Genomic DNA, 16,716 nt, shown 5'->3' with positions numbered 1-16,716 from the left:
AGATAAAAAGAAATACATATGTAAGGAGACCTCAGGGTGAACAAAGTTCCACACCTTCTCATTTAAAGATTTTTCTGTATTTTCATGACTATGAAAATTGTACATTCACACTGAAGGCATCAAAACTATGAATTAACACATGTGGAATTATATACTTAACAAAAAAGTGTGAAAAAACTGAAAATATGTCTTATATTCTAGGTTCTTCAAAGTAGCCTCCTTTTGCTTTGATGACTGCTTTGCACACTCTTGGCATTCTCTTGATTTCTGTATTTCTTGACATTGGCCACTACACAATGAATGGGGCTGTGCTGTTCTACTTTGCTCAGTGTGTACATCCATCCAACGGCTGAGCTAATAATATCTGATCAGTCAAACCCTTTCCCATGACCCATCTTGAAAATTGGTCATCAATATAAGATGCTTGGACAATCCCTTTAAGTTCAGGAGTTGTAAAAACTCCAATATTTTAGCACTTTTGTTTTTAATGTAAAGTTAAAAATTTGCAATCGGTCTTTTTCTGCTGATCATTCCCCTTGATGGGCTGTTCCTATTTTGAGACCCCACTGTGGTGCTGTACAGCAGACTGTTTCTATTGTAATTTGTGGATTAGGCCTATAAAGGCTTTATCACTAAAGATGAACAATTGTTAGGCTGAACTTTATAATGGCATAAAGAACATCTAATGCATTATGTAAATGTTCATGAAACCTAAAGAGAATCCCGTTGGGCTTATTCTGAGGGCTCTTGCCGCAGCCCAGACTTAGTGTTATTTTCTCCCTAGTGATTTAGTTTTGATGATTCATCTTTAATTAAAACAGCGACACAGGGTTATTCATCAGGCTGTGATAGTGCTGATTGGCGGTTCTGCATCCTAATGAATATCCTCTGAAGTCTATTATTTTACTTTGCTCATTTAGACAGATGTGGTTTATGGATGTTCTTATGGGTTATGTAAATTTGTATTCTCTTGCATCCCTTTCTTTCATCCCACACTGATAAATTACAAGTTGAGGTTTTCATAAAAGTACTTGGCCATAACAGATCACCCGCTATATTTGGGTCGAGTGACATATCTCTACAGAATTATTTTTTAGGAATTCTAAATTATGCAGGTCATCTCGTATATCTTACAAAAGCAAAATGCAAAAAAAAAGGAAAGATAATGACTTGCAATTTTTATTTTATCACTGCTATTGCAAGACCACTTTCACATGTGTATTTTCGTCAGTATTTGTAAGCCAAAATGAGTAGTGAGTCCAAAACCCAGAAGTCCATTTCTTTCCATTATACTTATTTCCTGTTTTTTTTCCACTTTTTGTTTTGATTTAAAAAGGAATTTAAATACACAAGTAGCTTCATTGTAAATCCAGTGGAGTTAGAACTCCGCTCATACTGTAGCGGCACCTAAACTTTATTAACGAGGACCTCTCAGCAACTTATTTGACCTCTAATAACTAAAGGCCATGTAAAACCCATTTAATGCTTATTACATTCATACCTTGCTTGTAATATTTTGTTGGGCCATTTTTGAGATATTCATCCTTAGAAGTTTTAATCACAAGTATTGTGGGGCAGGCACTGAACTTTCAGAGATTCTGCGCAGGCACTGTCATTGCCCAGGTCACTGAGAGAATAGTGATGGCAGTGGTCAAGGAAAAGGGGGAGAGCACAGGAGAGCTGGAAATCCAGTTCCTGTTCTGCCTCACTTGAAAAGTAAACTTCAAAGATGGATTTCTGAAAAAATGCCCGAACAGAATGCTAAAATCAAAGTATGAATGAAAAGAGTGTTAAAGGGACTTTACACTCATTCTTTAGTTAGGGGTCGAGTCTCATACTGACAGGTCCTCTTTACAACTTATGGTATCTCCCCTTCCCCCCAAAGTTACACTCTCTTTCCCAAAAGCTAAGATTAAGCGTCCTGCACTAAATAGATGTCTTAGTTCTTCATGTACCAGAAGACCTGACACTGAGCAAACATGGTGGTCAACAGTAAACTTTACCCTAAATAATATGAATTTGTCAGAAGGTAAACTACCAGCATTTTATTGTAGAGCAGGAGAAGATGAGCTGATAATACCCTATATAGTTTGGTGTAAAAAATATTAAATACAACTGATAACTTATCAATTAATCTTTCTGCTAATTTTTGGCTAAGGAGTCCAATGGGCGGAGTGACTTGATGATTGACAGCATTCCCTGTATGAGTGAGCATGCACTGGAGTTAAGGAGAGATATAGTGTATACTGTACATGGATAAATTACAATTTATTCTGAATCTTTTCCCACAACTCTGTATATAAGCCTGCTCCACTTCTGCTGTAGAACACGCCGCTGGCAGATCACACTGCATGTTCATCATGGCAGGTTCCCTTTAACCGTGCCCAGCTGCTTATTAGGGGAAAGGTTCAGTAGAGAGCTCCATATTCCCTTCCTGACAGTTACAGCAGCAGCTCTCTGTTATGGCCTGCCATCTTATAAGTTACCTTCCTGAACCCCATTACTTGGGCGAGAAAAGCGGGGAGTGTGTTCATAATGGAGTGTGCCAATTGGAAGAAATAACTAAAATGCCCTAAATTGATGACATAAATTTGTGAAATTGCTTACACTTTACCCCAGTTCAGAAGGTGCCACTGACTGCCGTAAACGAGCTATGGAAACTCTGCAGCATACAGCTGCTATGTCCATAGGGTGCAAGACTGTGGAAGCCACATAAGTTACCCACTCGCTCTGTACACACTCTTCAGGGGTAAATGTTTGCGTTTTTCTGAATTATTACTACATGGTGGAAGTATGGACTGGACTAACCACAGAAGTTGTCAGTGAACAGTCGGCCAGACAGACCTTTCCTTACTTCAGACAAGGCTCGAAAATGTGGATAACATTGGCATGTAGCCATAGTGATGTGGCAAGGAATGTACAGCAGAGTTCCCAACTTGATAATTTATCCAGAAAAAATAAAAAATCACAGTCACCTGACAATTTTTGTAGACACATTAGAAAACTCTATAATAAATCATTAACATTTTAAGTGCGGTTAAGAGCTGTCACTCCAGAATTCTGTTGCAAAAGCTTTGAAAAGTCCCAAACTTTAAGCACAAAATTATTGGTACCAAAATAGGTGGAGCTAGGAGGTGACAGGGCGGACACCACAAATTGTCCAGTTCATGACGAGCTGTGGTGTTCTCTATGCCAGAAATCTCACTACAGTACCGGAGACAGATTTCTGGTAGGGCGCACGCCACTTGTCCGGCGCTCCAGATTCATGAAGTGGCCTGCACCTCTTCTTGAATCATGAGTGTTTGACTCCAGCCTGCCCCCTCATCAACATTGGTATTGATGAATCGTGATCACAGTCCTTTTGTACAAGCTTCTCCAGCTTCAAAAGATTCACTGTTATGTCAAGAAATATAATATTATGATAAGCCTGACATTCATAAGGTTAAAGTTGTACAAAGGGTCATATAATCTGTGAACTCTCATTACAGGTCAGGAGACTCACAGGAACTTAAATCCAAAGGGGGCATCTCCAAAACTACAGAGAGTGTAATTGCCAACACCAGAGTGTTTGGCATATAGACTGTTGGACAGTGGTGTGTAGTTTGGGGACTCATACCCCCATTTGTTTGATGAGTGATGGCAGCGTGTTGTGGACTGGATTGGGGTGGGATTTTTACTTACTTTGCTGTTTGAGTGGAAGGTGACTGCAAGGTTGAGTGGGTGGAGATAGATTAACCGCTTGCTGTTGCACCCACATAAACTTTTGAGCAGTGTATACATGACCAGGGGAAAAAGTACCCCATTTTTACGGACTGTATAGAAATTTCTGGACGGTTGGCAACCCTGGTGTGCAGGGCTGTGTGATTAGGATTGACTAAATCCAGTTTAGTATCTGTCTGCTCCAATAATTTACCACCTTGACAGAATCAATAAACTCTAGGACATTTTTATGAGCAATGCTATATTTGTAACAAATATGCCTAAACTTTTGTGAGCTACAGTATTGATACTTTTATACCATTGCTTTATCACAGTGAGTTTCACAATATTACAAAGTCAATGCTGCTGTATTTCTACACATTTACAATTTCCAACCTTTTATAAAGATCATCTACAAAATGGAGATCACCTAAAGACAATATACCGCATGGTCTTCATATATTCGCTATAAATTAAATAGTTTAACCATAACTAATTATAAGCTTCTCCAAGTAGTGGATATTAAAGAGGGACCTTACTAAAAAAAAGTGGCAGCATCGATTAAATATAGCTGGCCATATCTGTAGTCATCCAACAAGCCTTGCCAAGGACAATCGGTCAATGTAGACTATAGTGTGCTGTGGATTATTTCATGGTACAGAACTCTAGCAGAAGGTGTTCATATAGTGCATTAAATCAGAGCGTAAAGTAAAAGTGGTAAAACTCACGATATCTCTTAATTACTGTTACAAAAAAAAATGTGTGTTTTTTTCTCATTTGTAACACTGCAATATGACCGTAGATATAATCTTCAGTAAAAACCTCTTTGAGACAATTAACGAAAATTGCATAGAAACTGTTTTAAGGGGTCAGGCCATACAATAGATAAAAAAAAAATTCTACTGAATGCAGGTTAAAATTCCAAACCCTTTCCTTCCTGGGTTATTTTCCTATCCCCCCCCCCACTCCCTCGTCTTCCAAGAGCCATAACTTTGTAGCTGTACGGGGGCATATTTTTGTTGTTATGCGGGAGACCGCTTTAAATGACACCTTTCATTTTACCATGCAATCTAATGATAGTTTGAAGTCCAGCACACCGAGGATTTCAAATCCTATAAACTTTATTGTTAATCTATTAAAATATAGAAGTACAGAGGAGTTTTCCTGTCATATGTCGAGTCAATCCAACTCTTAATCGATTGAGTTGGATTGATTTGAAACGCATCAGAAAAAATCCTTTGTTCCTTCTATATTCATACCTGTATCTAACAATACTTACCATACAATTTACTGGAAAACAGAATAAAAACTTAAAGTCTGGCAAAATGGTGAAAAAAAAACCCTGCAATTTTGCATCACAATATGCAATTTTCGCAATCACAGCTTGGCAGTGTCTTAGACTGCAAAATTAGCTGGTAAGCTGTGATGAATAGCATCTGGTTAGGAGGGGTGAAAGTGCATAACCCCAGAAAAAAACCTGAAGAAATACCCAGGCGCGCTACAAGCAGAGATTTCACATACTGTGCTTTAAAAGCAATAAATGTGAATATCTCTCCATTGGAGTAGTACAGCGCAAAAAGGAAAAGAACGGCAGAATCAGGAGAGATCAGAGATTTTTATAAGATATTTGACTCAAGGTTAAAGTCATTTTTGTTCATTTTTTGCTTGTTTCAGATACTACTAAGAGAAGGTTGTAAAAAGATCTTAGTTTCAGACTCACTGGCATTGCTGAAGAAAATGCACAGAACTCAATCTAGAGCTATGCTGGTTGATGGTACGTGTATCCTCTCAGTACATTATTTTCATTACCAATTTGTTTTTCGCCTGACCCAACTCTGCATACTACCTCTACTCCCTGTTACCTTCTAATGACAAAATATATTAAAAGCTATTACATCGAGTGCTGTTACTAGTTCCAGTTATTGTAAGGCCACGGCCCCACTATCAGTATTTGGTCAGTATTCAGTCAGTATTTGTTCTCAGGAGTGGGAGCCAAAACCAGGAGTGGGTGATAAATGCAGAATTGGTGACTTGTTTCTATTATACCTTTTCTCTGATTGTTCCTCACCTGGTTTTGGCTCCCACTCCTGAGAAAAAATACTGACCAAATACTGATAGTGGGGCCGTGGCCTAAACCTGTTAATCTGTATTTATTTTTTGAATTGCCTGTGCTTATGCTTATTATTAGTGATGAGCCAGCATGTTCTGTTAACCCTTTCAGCGAGCATGCTCGGGCGAACACCGAGTATCTTCCCTGTGCTCAGGTGTTATGTTTCAGTCTCTGTGTGCATGATTTGCGACTATTTGACAGCTTTAATACTTGTGAGGAATTCCTAAGAAGCAGACATTCCTCACACGTATTAAAGCTGTCAAACAAATCATCCACACAGAGAGACTGAAAGATCACAACCGAGCTTGGGGAAGATAATCGGTGTTCACCCGAGCATGCTCGCTGAAAGGGTTAACAGTACATACTCGCTCATCACTACTTATTATACAATATGATTCATAGAAATACAAAACCAGCCTACAGTAGGACAGCCCTGTGTACCTATTCTTACTTTCTCGGTCAGCAACCAATCAGTATGCAGATAGAAAAAAAGTAAAATAACTTCTTTTACACATTCATTTTTCTTTCTTGCAGAGGAAAATATTTGTGAAGTTTGTTTGTCACCTATACTTCCAACAGGTAACTGTTTTGTTTTTGTATTGTGACAATAAATTGTATAATCTGATTTTATCCTTGTGTATGGCGCCATGAATGTTAAAATGCCTGTGGGCGATTGTTTTGTGGATAGTCAATCTAATGATAAAAAAAGATAAGTATATTGATCAGCAGATCACCTGTATGTAGCAGAAATAGTCCTGTGCTATGAGCGCCGACCACTAGGTGGCGCTCATAGCGGACCAGCTCATGACAACCACTGGAGTCTGCTGCAGAATCAGGGTTGTCATGACCACCCATCGGTGACCCGCGATCACGTGACGGGGTCACCGACGGTCGGGGTAAGTGACACGCTTCCGGCACAACGTTGTTAAATGCCACTGTCAGAGATTGACAGCGGCATTTAACATGTTAACAGCCGCGGGTGGATCGCGATTCCACCCGCGCGTGTTGCGGGTACATGTCAGCTGTAATAATCAGCTGACATGTGCCCGGTTCAGTGCGGGCTCAGCGCCGGAGCCCTCACTGAACCGGGGGATTACAGCCTGTGCGTACTAATACGTCACAGGCTGTAAATGGGTTAACCCCTTTACCCCCGAGGGTGGTTTGCACGTTAATGACCGGGCCAATTTTTACAATTCTGACCACTGTCACTATATGAGGTAATTACTCTGGAACGCTTCAATGAATCCCCCTGATTCGGAGACTGTTTTTTTCGTGACATATTGTACTTCATGATAGTGGTAAAATTTCTTTGATAACTCTTGCATTTATTTGTGAAAAAAATGGAAATTTGGCAAACATTTTGCAATTTTCAAAATTTGAATTTTTATGCCCTTAAATCACAGAGATATGTCACACAAAAGAGTTAATAAATAACATTTCCCACATGTCTACTTTACATCAGCACAATTTTGGAACCAAAAATTCCCTTGGTAGGTAGCTATAAGGGTTAAAAATTGACCAGCGATTTCTCATTTTTCCAACAAAATTTACAAAACCATTTTTTTTAGGGACCACATCACATTTGAAGTCACTTTGAGGGGCCTTTATGACAGAAAATACCCAAAAGTGACACCATTCTAAAAACTGCACCCCTCAAGGTGCTCAAAACCACATTCAAGAAGTTTATTAACCCTTCAGGTGCTTCACAGCAATTTTTCAAATGTAGAAGAAAAAAAATTAACATTTAACTTTTTTCACAAAAATGTTACTTTAGACCCCAATTTTTTTATTTTTACAACGGTAACAGGAAGAAATGGACCCCAAAATTTGTTGTGCAATTTCTCCTGAGCACGCCAATACCCCATATATGGGGGCAAACCACTGTTAGGGCGCACGGCAGGGCTCGGAAGGGAAGGAGCGCCATTTGACTTTTTGAATGTAAAATTTGCTTGAATAATTAGCTTATGCCATGTTGCGTTTGCAGAGCCCCTGATGTACCTAAACAGTGGAAACCCCCCACAAGTGACACCGTTTTGGAAACTAGACCCCTCAGGGAACATATCTAGATGTGTGGTGAGCACCTTGAACCCCCAGGTGCTTCACAGAAGTTTATAACATTGAGCTGTAAAAATAACATTTTCGCAGCAAAAATGTTTTTCAGCCTCCAATTTTGCATTTTCATAAGTGTTACAGAAGAAATTGCACCATGCAGTTTGTTGTGCAATTCCTCTTGAGCATGCCGATACCCCATATGTGGGGGAAAACCACTGTTTGGGCGCACGGCAGGGCTCGGAAGGGAAGGCGCACCATTTGACTTTTTGAATGTAAAATTAGCTTGAATAATTAGAGGACGCCATGTTGCATTTGGAGAGCCCCTAATGTGCCTTAACAGTGGAAACCCCCCACAAGTGACACCATTTTGGAAACTAGCCACCTCAAGGATTTTATCAATGGGTATAGTGAACATTTTGAACCCAGACGTACGACACAGAATTTGATAACATTAGGTCATCATATTAAATAAGTTGTCATTAGTCTTGAGCGCAAGTGCTCGCTACTTGAGTTTGCATTGGGTACTCACGTATGCACCATGTATCGCGGGAGCTCAAGTCCCGGCCCCGCATGTTTCACTGTTATTAGACACCCAAAAAAAAAACAATATGCAGGGATCGCTCGTGCATGGCAGGCAATCCCCGCGAGTTTTTTTTGGCTGTATAATAGCTGCAAAACATATGGGGTGGAGACTCGAGCATGTCAGTTGAGCACCCGTTATACTCGGTGCATACCCGAGCACCCGATGCAGACTCAAGTAGCGAGCACTTGCGCTCAACATTAGTCGCCATATCGTCATTTTTTTTCTTTACTTTTGAAAAAAATCCCAATCCTAACCCTAGCATAACCCTGACCCTAGAGTTTATTTTTTACGCCGTTCCTCGTGCAGTATAAGTGATTAGATCGCTTTATTATTCGGGTCGGTGCAATTACAGAGATACCAGATTCATATTGGGTTTTATGATTGACAGCTCTCACACACTAAAAGACGATTTTTTTTGCAAAGACTAGTTTTTGCATCGCCACATTTTGAGAGCTATAATTTTTCCGTATTTCGGCCAACAGAGTCATGTGATGGCTTGTTTTTTGCGGGACAAGTTGACGTTTTTATTGGTACCATTTTGGGGCACGTGACATTTTTTGATCACTTTCTATTCCGATTTTTGGGAGGGAGAATAAACAAAAAACAACAATTCCGGATTTTTTTTTTTTTTTTTTTTTAATACCGTTCTGCGTGTGGTTAAATTGATAAGGTAGCTTTATTCTTCAGGTCAGTACGTTTACAACGGTACCGCATTTACAGTTATATGAAAAAGTTTGGGCACCCCTATTAATCTTAAGCTTAATGTTTTCTTAAAATTGGTGTTTTTGCAACAGCTATTTCAGTTTGATATATGTAATAACTGTTGGACACAGTAATGTTTCTGCCTTGAAATGAGGTTTATTGTACTAACAGAAAATGTGCAATCTGCATTCAAACAAAATTTGACAGGTGCATAAGTATGGACACCCTTATCATTTTCTTGTTTTAAATACTCCTACCTACTTTTTACTGACTTACTAAAGCACTTTTTTTGGTTTTGAACTTCATAGCCAGGTGTATGCAATCATGAGAAAAGCTACTTAAAGTGGCCACTTGCAAGTTGTTCTCCTGTTTGAATCTCCTCTGAAGAGTGGCATCATGGGCTCCTCAAAACAACTGTCAAATGATCTGAAAACAAAGATTATTCAACATAGTTGTTCAGGGGAAGGATACAAAAAGCTGTCTCAGAGATTTAACCTGTCAGTTTCCACTGTGAGGAACATAGTAAGGAAATGGAAGAACACAGGGACAGTTCTTGTTAAGGCCAGAAGTGGCAGGCCAAGAAAAACATCAGAAAGGCAGAGAAGAAGAATGGTGAGATCAGTCAAGGACATCCATTTTCACACATACCCGAGACATGTACACACCCAGCAGAGATGACCATACATACCGCACACACGCACACGGATGATGTCCGTGTGACACGTACTAGAACAGAAATGAAAGATTTTTATGTGTTAAAGATATACAAATACAGAGATAGTTAGATATGAGGTAGATAGATAGATAAACAAACAGATATTCGTGAGATGTATAATTTGTGTCTTGCGTGTGTAACTTACTGTACATGAATTAATTTATAAATGAAAAAAATGATGTGATGTTCCTCCCATTTTTGATAACCAGCAAAGGTAAAGCAGACAGCTGTGAGCTGATATTATCAGTCTCGGGAGGTCCATGGTTATTTAGTCCTTCCCAGCCTAAAAATATCAGCCTCATCCGCCCCAGAAGTGGCGCATCACATTGCCCTCGTGCGTTGGCAATCTGGGTAATGGTAGTTGGGGTTGATGACAGCTGTGAATTTTCCAAGAACACAGCTGGCATCAAGCCATAGTGTTAGTAATAGAGAGGTGTCTGTCAGACATCCCCTTTACTAACCCAGTAATCAAAAAAAAACACACAAAAAAAGATTTTATGTAAATAAACACTACCCGACTTTTTCCCTGACTCACCAATTTATTTAAAAAAAAATCCCACACAGGTCCGACATTGTCCAAGGAATCCAACGTAGTCCAAAAATGGAAACCTGAAAAACGTAAATGGAAAGAAATAAAAACAAGACACTGTCTCATGTTCATCAATTTTAAAAAGTTCCTACGCAGGTCTGACTTAGTCCAGCACTTCCCATGACATTCCCAAAATTCAGCTCTTGCTTCGCTCAGCGAGACCTGGTGTGAAGAGCAGTGATGTCAGTAACGTTACTGCTCTTCACAGTCGCTAGGCTGATAGATCACTTTCCGTCTTTCAAACTCTAAAGATCTGGCTGTCATTATTGAAAACAGGGGTGAAAGTGCCTAGTTTGGAGCAAGCTTTGTTCCCAACAGATGTACAGCACATTACAGCTAGCTGCAGATGGCACTGGCACAGGAGTCCTCCTGTCACTCTGCCATTCTGATCACCTACATGTACATCCCGGCGATCACGTTACATGCCATCAGGACATACGTGTATATGATTTTACAGTAAAGGGTCAATATCGTGACATGAAAAAAAAAATGACCAAAAATAAATGTCAAAAACTGTGCTTGACCTATAAATGGAGTGAACATTAGATCATGTTCTGACCATAGATTCTGTCTAGGTTTGGAAATGTTAAGCTGCTCTTTCATGTTGTTTTAGTTTATAATCCATTTTTTTGCTGAAATGATGAAGCTGTCGGCTGATTATTTAATTGTTTTGCAGATTCTTCTAAGCCTCTTGGCGTGGTGGTATTCCACTGCAGGCACATGTTCCACAGAGAGTGCCTGCCTGTTGGCAACACAGTAAGATGCTTTGTAACCTTCTGAATATATCAAAAATACATTTATATAAGCCAAGAGAGAATCTTGTGCTTAATACAGTATCACAAACATAGATCACATTAAATAAAAAATCACTGCACAATTTCCATAAAGCTTTTGTTCCTAAAGAACTCGTCTAGCTGTAATAGATGCACTGACTGAAACTGTGAGTTACGTATAGTTCTTCCGATTCGCTATGTTGCTTAACCCATTGGCAGGGCATTGCAGTAGCTTAGGTATCCATGTTGACAGTTAGCTAGTGAGTTACCTGTTACTGGTTGTAACTAGTGATGAGCGAGCATGCTCGTTACTTGAGATTTACGAGTGTGCTCGGGTGTTTTCTGAGTATCTTCAGCATGCTCGGGTGATATGTTTGAGTCACTCTGTGCGCATGATTTGCGACTGTTTGACAGCTTTAATACATGTGAGGGATGCCTGTTTTTTTAGTCATGAGTGATTCAAACATAACACCCGAGCACGCTGAAGATACCCGGCGAGCACCCGAGCATGTTCGCCAAAAGGGTTAACAGAACATAGTCGCTCATCACTAGTTGTAACCGTGGATGCCTAAACTATTGCAATGCCCTCCACATGGGGTAAGTGACATAGCAAATCAGAAGAACTATACTACATTTCTAATTGGAGGTAATTGTTAATATTATTATTGTTATTACACCTACTACAAATTTGGATAGGATCTTGAAGATAAGAATACCCCTTTAAGAATTAGATTTTCTACTGTGTCCCCACTTATTACAGAATAGTATTCTTCTGCGCACACTACAGTAAAATTCCTTCTAGATTGGGCAGCATGTATCAGATGTTAGGTTCACTTTAATATTGAGGAACGTAATTAACATGCATGAAGAACCTATTAGAATTCCCTGTATACTAAGTACACTTAGAAAACTTGTATCTATATTGTTAAATATCTGGAATTTGCTTTAAATATACTTAGATTTAACATGTTCTCATTTGTAGAATAGCTGTAGCAGGCATTAATTGACTGTATCTTCTTTTCTAGATGTCTCCTGCATATTTCTGTAACATCTGCAGTGCCAAACACCGTGGTCCTGGAAGTGCCATCTTAGACATAAAAAAATAGCCCCCAATAGATGCAATGTTCCCTTCTTTGTCTTTTCTGGCAACTCTTGACCTTTGTAATATGTATTATTATTCTATTCTTATGCTTCTGGATGGAGCTGCTGCATACACAGAGCATATGGCTGTATGACATTTCCATGCTTGATTCTGTTTCCATTTACTTGTCTTAATTAGTATAGTGTTAACTAAAAATATAAACCTATTTGCCATTTCCAATTGTCCACCTATTTATATGCAATACATAAAAAGTGATGTCTTCAAATGAAAACTCGAGTCTTAAAGCCGAATGTATTTTTTTTTTGTAAAATAATGTAAAAGATGTGATGGAAAATTATAAAGAGTATATGTTCGGCTTGGTTCACACCAGGTTTAGGAATTCAGTTTTTTTCTTTTATAATAAAAGAAACACAGAACTTATGCCGGGACCTAATGCTTCATATCACTGACACATCGGCTCCTGACTGACCTCAGTGACTACAATAGGTCCATTGGCTTCATGTTAAGTGTCCTTCATTTTATTGGGAAAAAATAGCTTCACATTTTCTTCTGGTGGAAATTACAGAACCTATGACAGAGACTCATTACCGAGGCTCGAATGATGTGTGAATGAAGCCTTAAAGGGAATTTGTCAGCAGTTTTTTCTATGTAACCTGACAGCTGCATGAGTAACAGAGATTCTGATTCCAGTGATGTATCACTTTATTTACTGAGTGCAGCAGTTATCATAGTCACAGTTTTCCCTGCTGCAGATCTAGCAGAGTTCAGTTGTTGAGCTGTGTGTAACCCGCCCGCACCACAGCTCTGTGTACATTGTATAGGGTAGATTGGGGCGGAGTTGCACCAGAAGGCCAGTTGTCCTGTAGTGCTAATCTCCTGCTGATAAAACACTGATTATATTGTACAGCTTCAAGTGTCTTCAGTGTTCCTTGCTATTCCCTTCCAAAATATATGTATAAGATTTAATGCCGACTGGGAAAATCACTAGAGCTTCTATCGATCCAATCAAAATTCTGTTACTTGATGATTCAGTTTTAAAATCTGTTAATGAATTTGGGAAATTGAACCAATCCCCTCCTTCTAGCTTTTACAAGCAAAAAAGAAAAGGCTTAATGAAGATTAAATTTGTCCATGACAGAAATAACCATTTTTCATCACATGAAGTCTATTGATAAAAGTTCTTTTGTTCCTGTTTAATATCCAGATATGGATTTCAGAAACCTTTTTAAGATCATGGAAGGAACCTTTAGGAAGCTCCTGTAGAGGGAAAGAAAATTTGAATCCAGTTTGGTGTAATGCAATGCCTAATGGAGGAGGGAGGATTAAATTAGCCAAACTCTAACCCCTTTACAGCATCACATATTTATACCTGAATTTGAAAGGAGTTGTCCTTGAGCTGGCTCAGGAGTTGTTTGATCCCTTGCTGTTTTTGTAAGTTTGCCCACTGACAAAGACATGAACAGTCTATAATTTTAAGGGTTTGTTAAAATTAACATTAAGAGATAGGATATCCAAAAAAGAATCAAGAAAATCACATTGTATAAATTGGATAAATTTTTGGGCATTTTGCAGTGAGAAATAAGTATTTGATCCCCTGCAAACCATTATGAGTTCTGGCTCCTACAGACCAGTTAGATGCTCCTAATCAACTGGTTACCTGCATTAAAGACAGCTGTTTTACATAGTCACCTGTATAAAAGACTCCTGTCCACAGACTCAATTAATCAGTCAGACTCTAACCTCTACAACATGAGCAAGACCAAAGAGCTTTCTAAGGATGTCAGGGACAAGATCATAGACCTGCACAAAGCTGGAATGGGCTACAAAACCATAAGTAAGACGCTGGGTGAGAAGGAGACAACTGTTGGTGCAATAGCAAGAAAATGAAAGAAATACAAAATGACTGTCAATGGACATTGATCTGGGGCACCATGTAAAATCTCACCTCGTGGGGTATCCTTGATCATGAGTAAGGGGAGAGATCCGCATAAAACTACACAGGGGGATCTTGTTAATGATCTCAAGGCAGCTGGGACCACAGTCACCAAGAAAACCATTGGTAACACATTACGCCTTAAAGGTTTAAAATCCTGCAGTGCCCCCAAGGTCCCCCTGCTCAAGAAGGCACATGTGCAGGCCCGTCTGAAGTTTGCCAATGAACACCTGGATGATTCTGTGAGTTATTGGGAGAAGGTGCTGTGGTCAGATGAGACAAAAATTGAGCTCCTTGGCATTAACTCAACTCGCCATGTTTTGAGGAAGAGAAATGCTGTCTGTAACCCAAAGAACACTGTCCCTACTGTCAAGCATGGAGGTGGAAGCAATAATGTTTTGGGGGTGTTTCTCTGCTAAGGGCACAGGACTACTTCACATCAATGGGTGAATGGATGGAGCCATGTACCATAAAATCCTGAGTGACAACTTCCGCCATTAAAAATGGGTCGTGGCTGGGTCTTCCAGCAAGACAATGACCTAAAACATACAGCCAAGGCAACAAAGGAGTGGCTCAAAAAGAAGCACATTAAGGTCATGGAGTGGCCTGGCCAGTCTCCAGACCTTAATCCCATAGAAAACTTATGGAGGGAGTTGAAGCTCCGAGTTGCCAAGCAACAGCCTCAAAATCTTAATGGTTTAGAGATGATCTGCAAAGAGGAGTGGACCAAAATTCCTCCTGACGTGTGCGCAAACCTCATCATCAACTACAAAAAACATCTGACTGCTGTGCTTGCCACCAAGTATTAAGTGTTGTTTGCCAGAGAGATCAAATACTTACTTCTCACTGCAAAATGCAAAACAATGTATCTAATTTATAGAATGTGATTTTCTTGATTTTTTGGGGGAATATTCTATCTCTCAATGTTAAAATTAACCTACCCTTAAAATTATAGACTGTTCATGTCTTTGTCAGTGGGCAAACTTACAAAAACAGCAAGGGATCAAATACTTATTTCCCCCACTGATATATATATATATAATGTATATTACACAGTTGAAACCAGAAGTTTATGTACACTAAATAAAAAGACACATATGCATGTTTTTCTCAATATCTGACATGAAATCAGAATAAACCTTTCCCGTTATAGGTCACTTGGGATTACCATAATTTTTCATATTTCCCAAATGCCAGAATAATGAGAGAGAGAGAATGTTTTAAGGCATTTTAAGTCAAAATTTTACATACACTAAGATTACTATGCCTTTAAACAATTCTGGACTGCCCATATGATGATATCATGTGTTTGGTAGCTTTTGATAGTTTTTTTGGCAACATCTGATTTAATTAGAGACACACCTTGGATGCATTTTAATGCACACCTGAAACACACTACTTCTTTGTGTAGCATCATGGGAAAGTCTAAAGAAATCAGCCAAGATATCAAGAAGAGAATTGTGAACTTGGTACAAGTCTGGCTCATCCATGGGTACAATTTCAAGATACCTGAAGGTGGCTCGTTCATCTGTACAAACAATTATACGCAAGTACAAACAAGATGGGAATGTCCAGCCATCATACCACTCAGGAAGGAGACTGGTTCTGTGTCCCAGAGACAGACGTGCTTTGGTCCAACACTTGCATATCAACCCAAGGACAAAAGCAAAAGAACTTTTGAAGATGATGGCAGATGCTGGTAAAATTGTGTCAATATCCACAGTGAAATGAGTACTGTATCAACATGGCTGATAGGCCACTCTGCCAGGAAGAAGCCATTACTCGAAAAGAAACATAAAAAAGCCAGATTAATGTTTGCAAATGCACACAGGAACAAAGACCTTAATTTTTGGAGACCTATCTTGTGGTCTGGTGAAACTAAAATTTAACTTTTTGGGCATAATGAGAAAAGAATATTATGTGGCAATACTGAAGCAACATCTCAAGACATTAGCCAGGAAGTTAAAGCTTGGGCGGAAATGGGTGTCTTCCAAATGAACAATGACCCGAAGCATACTGCCAAAGTGGTAACAAAGTGGCTTAAGGATACCAAAGTCAATGTTTTGGAGTGGCCATCACAAATCCCTGATCTCAATCCTAATTGAAAATTTATGGGCAAAGCTGAAAAAGCAGGTGCGAGCAAGGCGACCTACAAACCTGGATCAGTTACACCAGTTTTGTCAGGAGGAATGGACCCAAATTCCGACCAACTATTGTGAGAAACTTGTGGAAGAATATCCCAAACATTTGACCCAAGTCATTCAGTTTAAGGGAGATGGTACCAAATACTAATGAAATATATGTAGACTTTTGACTTTTCAGTAAGTAATAAAAATGCCTTAAAACATTCTCTCTCTCTCTCATTATTCTGACATTTGGCAAATATTAAAAATTATGGTAATCCTAATTGGCCTAAAATGAGAGAGGTTTATTGTGGTTTTATGTTAGATATTGAGAA

The 16,716-nt window shown here is 39.2% G+C and overlaps 1 protein-coding gene across 1 annotated transcript in view; it reads left to right on the top strand.

Annotated features, from left to right (window-relative positions):
• The window catches only part of VPS41 (VPS41 subunit of HOPS complex), a 308,457-nt gene extending 294,610 nt beyond the window's left edge, over positions 1-13,847 (top strand). Inside the window, exons 26-29 of the mRNA XM_073678260.1 lie at positions 5,374-5,473; positions 6,344-6,388; positions 11,127-11,206; positions 12,249-13,847. Of these exons, the coding sequence (XP_073534361.1) occupies positions 5,374-5,473; positions 6,344-6,388; positions 11,127-11,206; positions 12,249-12,329 (306 nt within the window). The 3' untranslated portion in view covers positions 12,330-13,847. The remainder of the gene's footprint in view (positions 1-5,373; positions 5,474-6,343; positions 6,389-11,126; positions 11,207-12,248) is intronic.
• The last annotated feature ends 2,869 nt before the right edge of the window (positions 13,848-16,716 follow it).

Source organism: Phyllobates terribilis, unplaced genomic scaffold (assembly GCF_046119375.1).
Source record: "Phyllobates terribilis strain yellow unplaced genomic scaffold, ASM4611937v1 Scaffold_4__5_contigs__length_816908805, whole genome shotgun sequence".
Taxonomy (NCBI): Eukaryota; Metazoa; Chordata; class Amphibia; order Anura; family Dendrobatidae; genus Phyllobates; species Phyllobates terribilis.
This window is presented reverse-complemented; position numbering and strand designations above follow the sequence as displayed.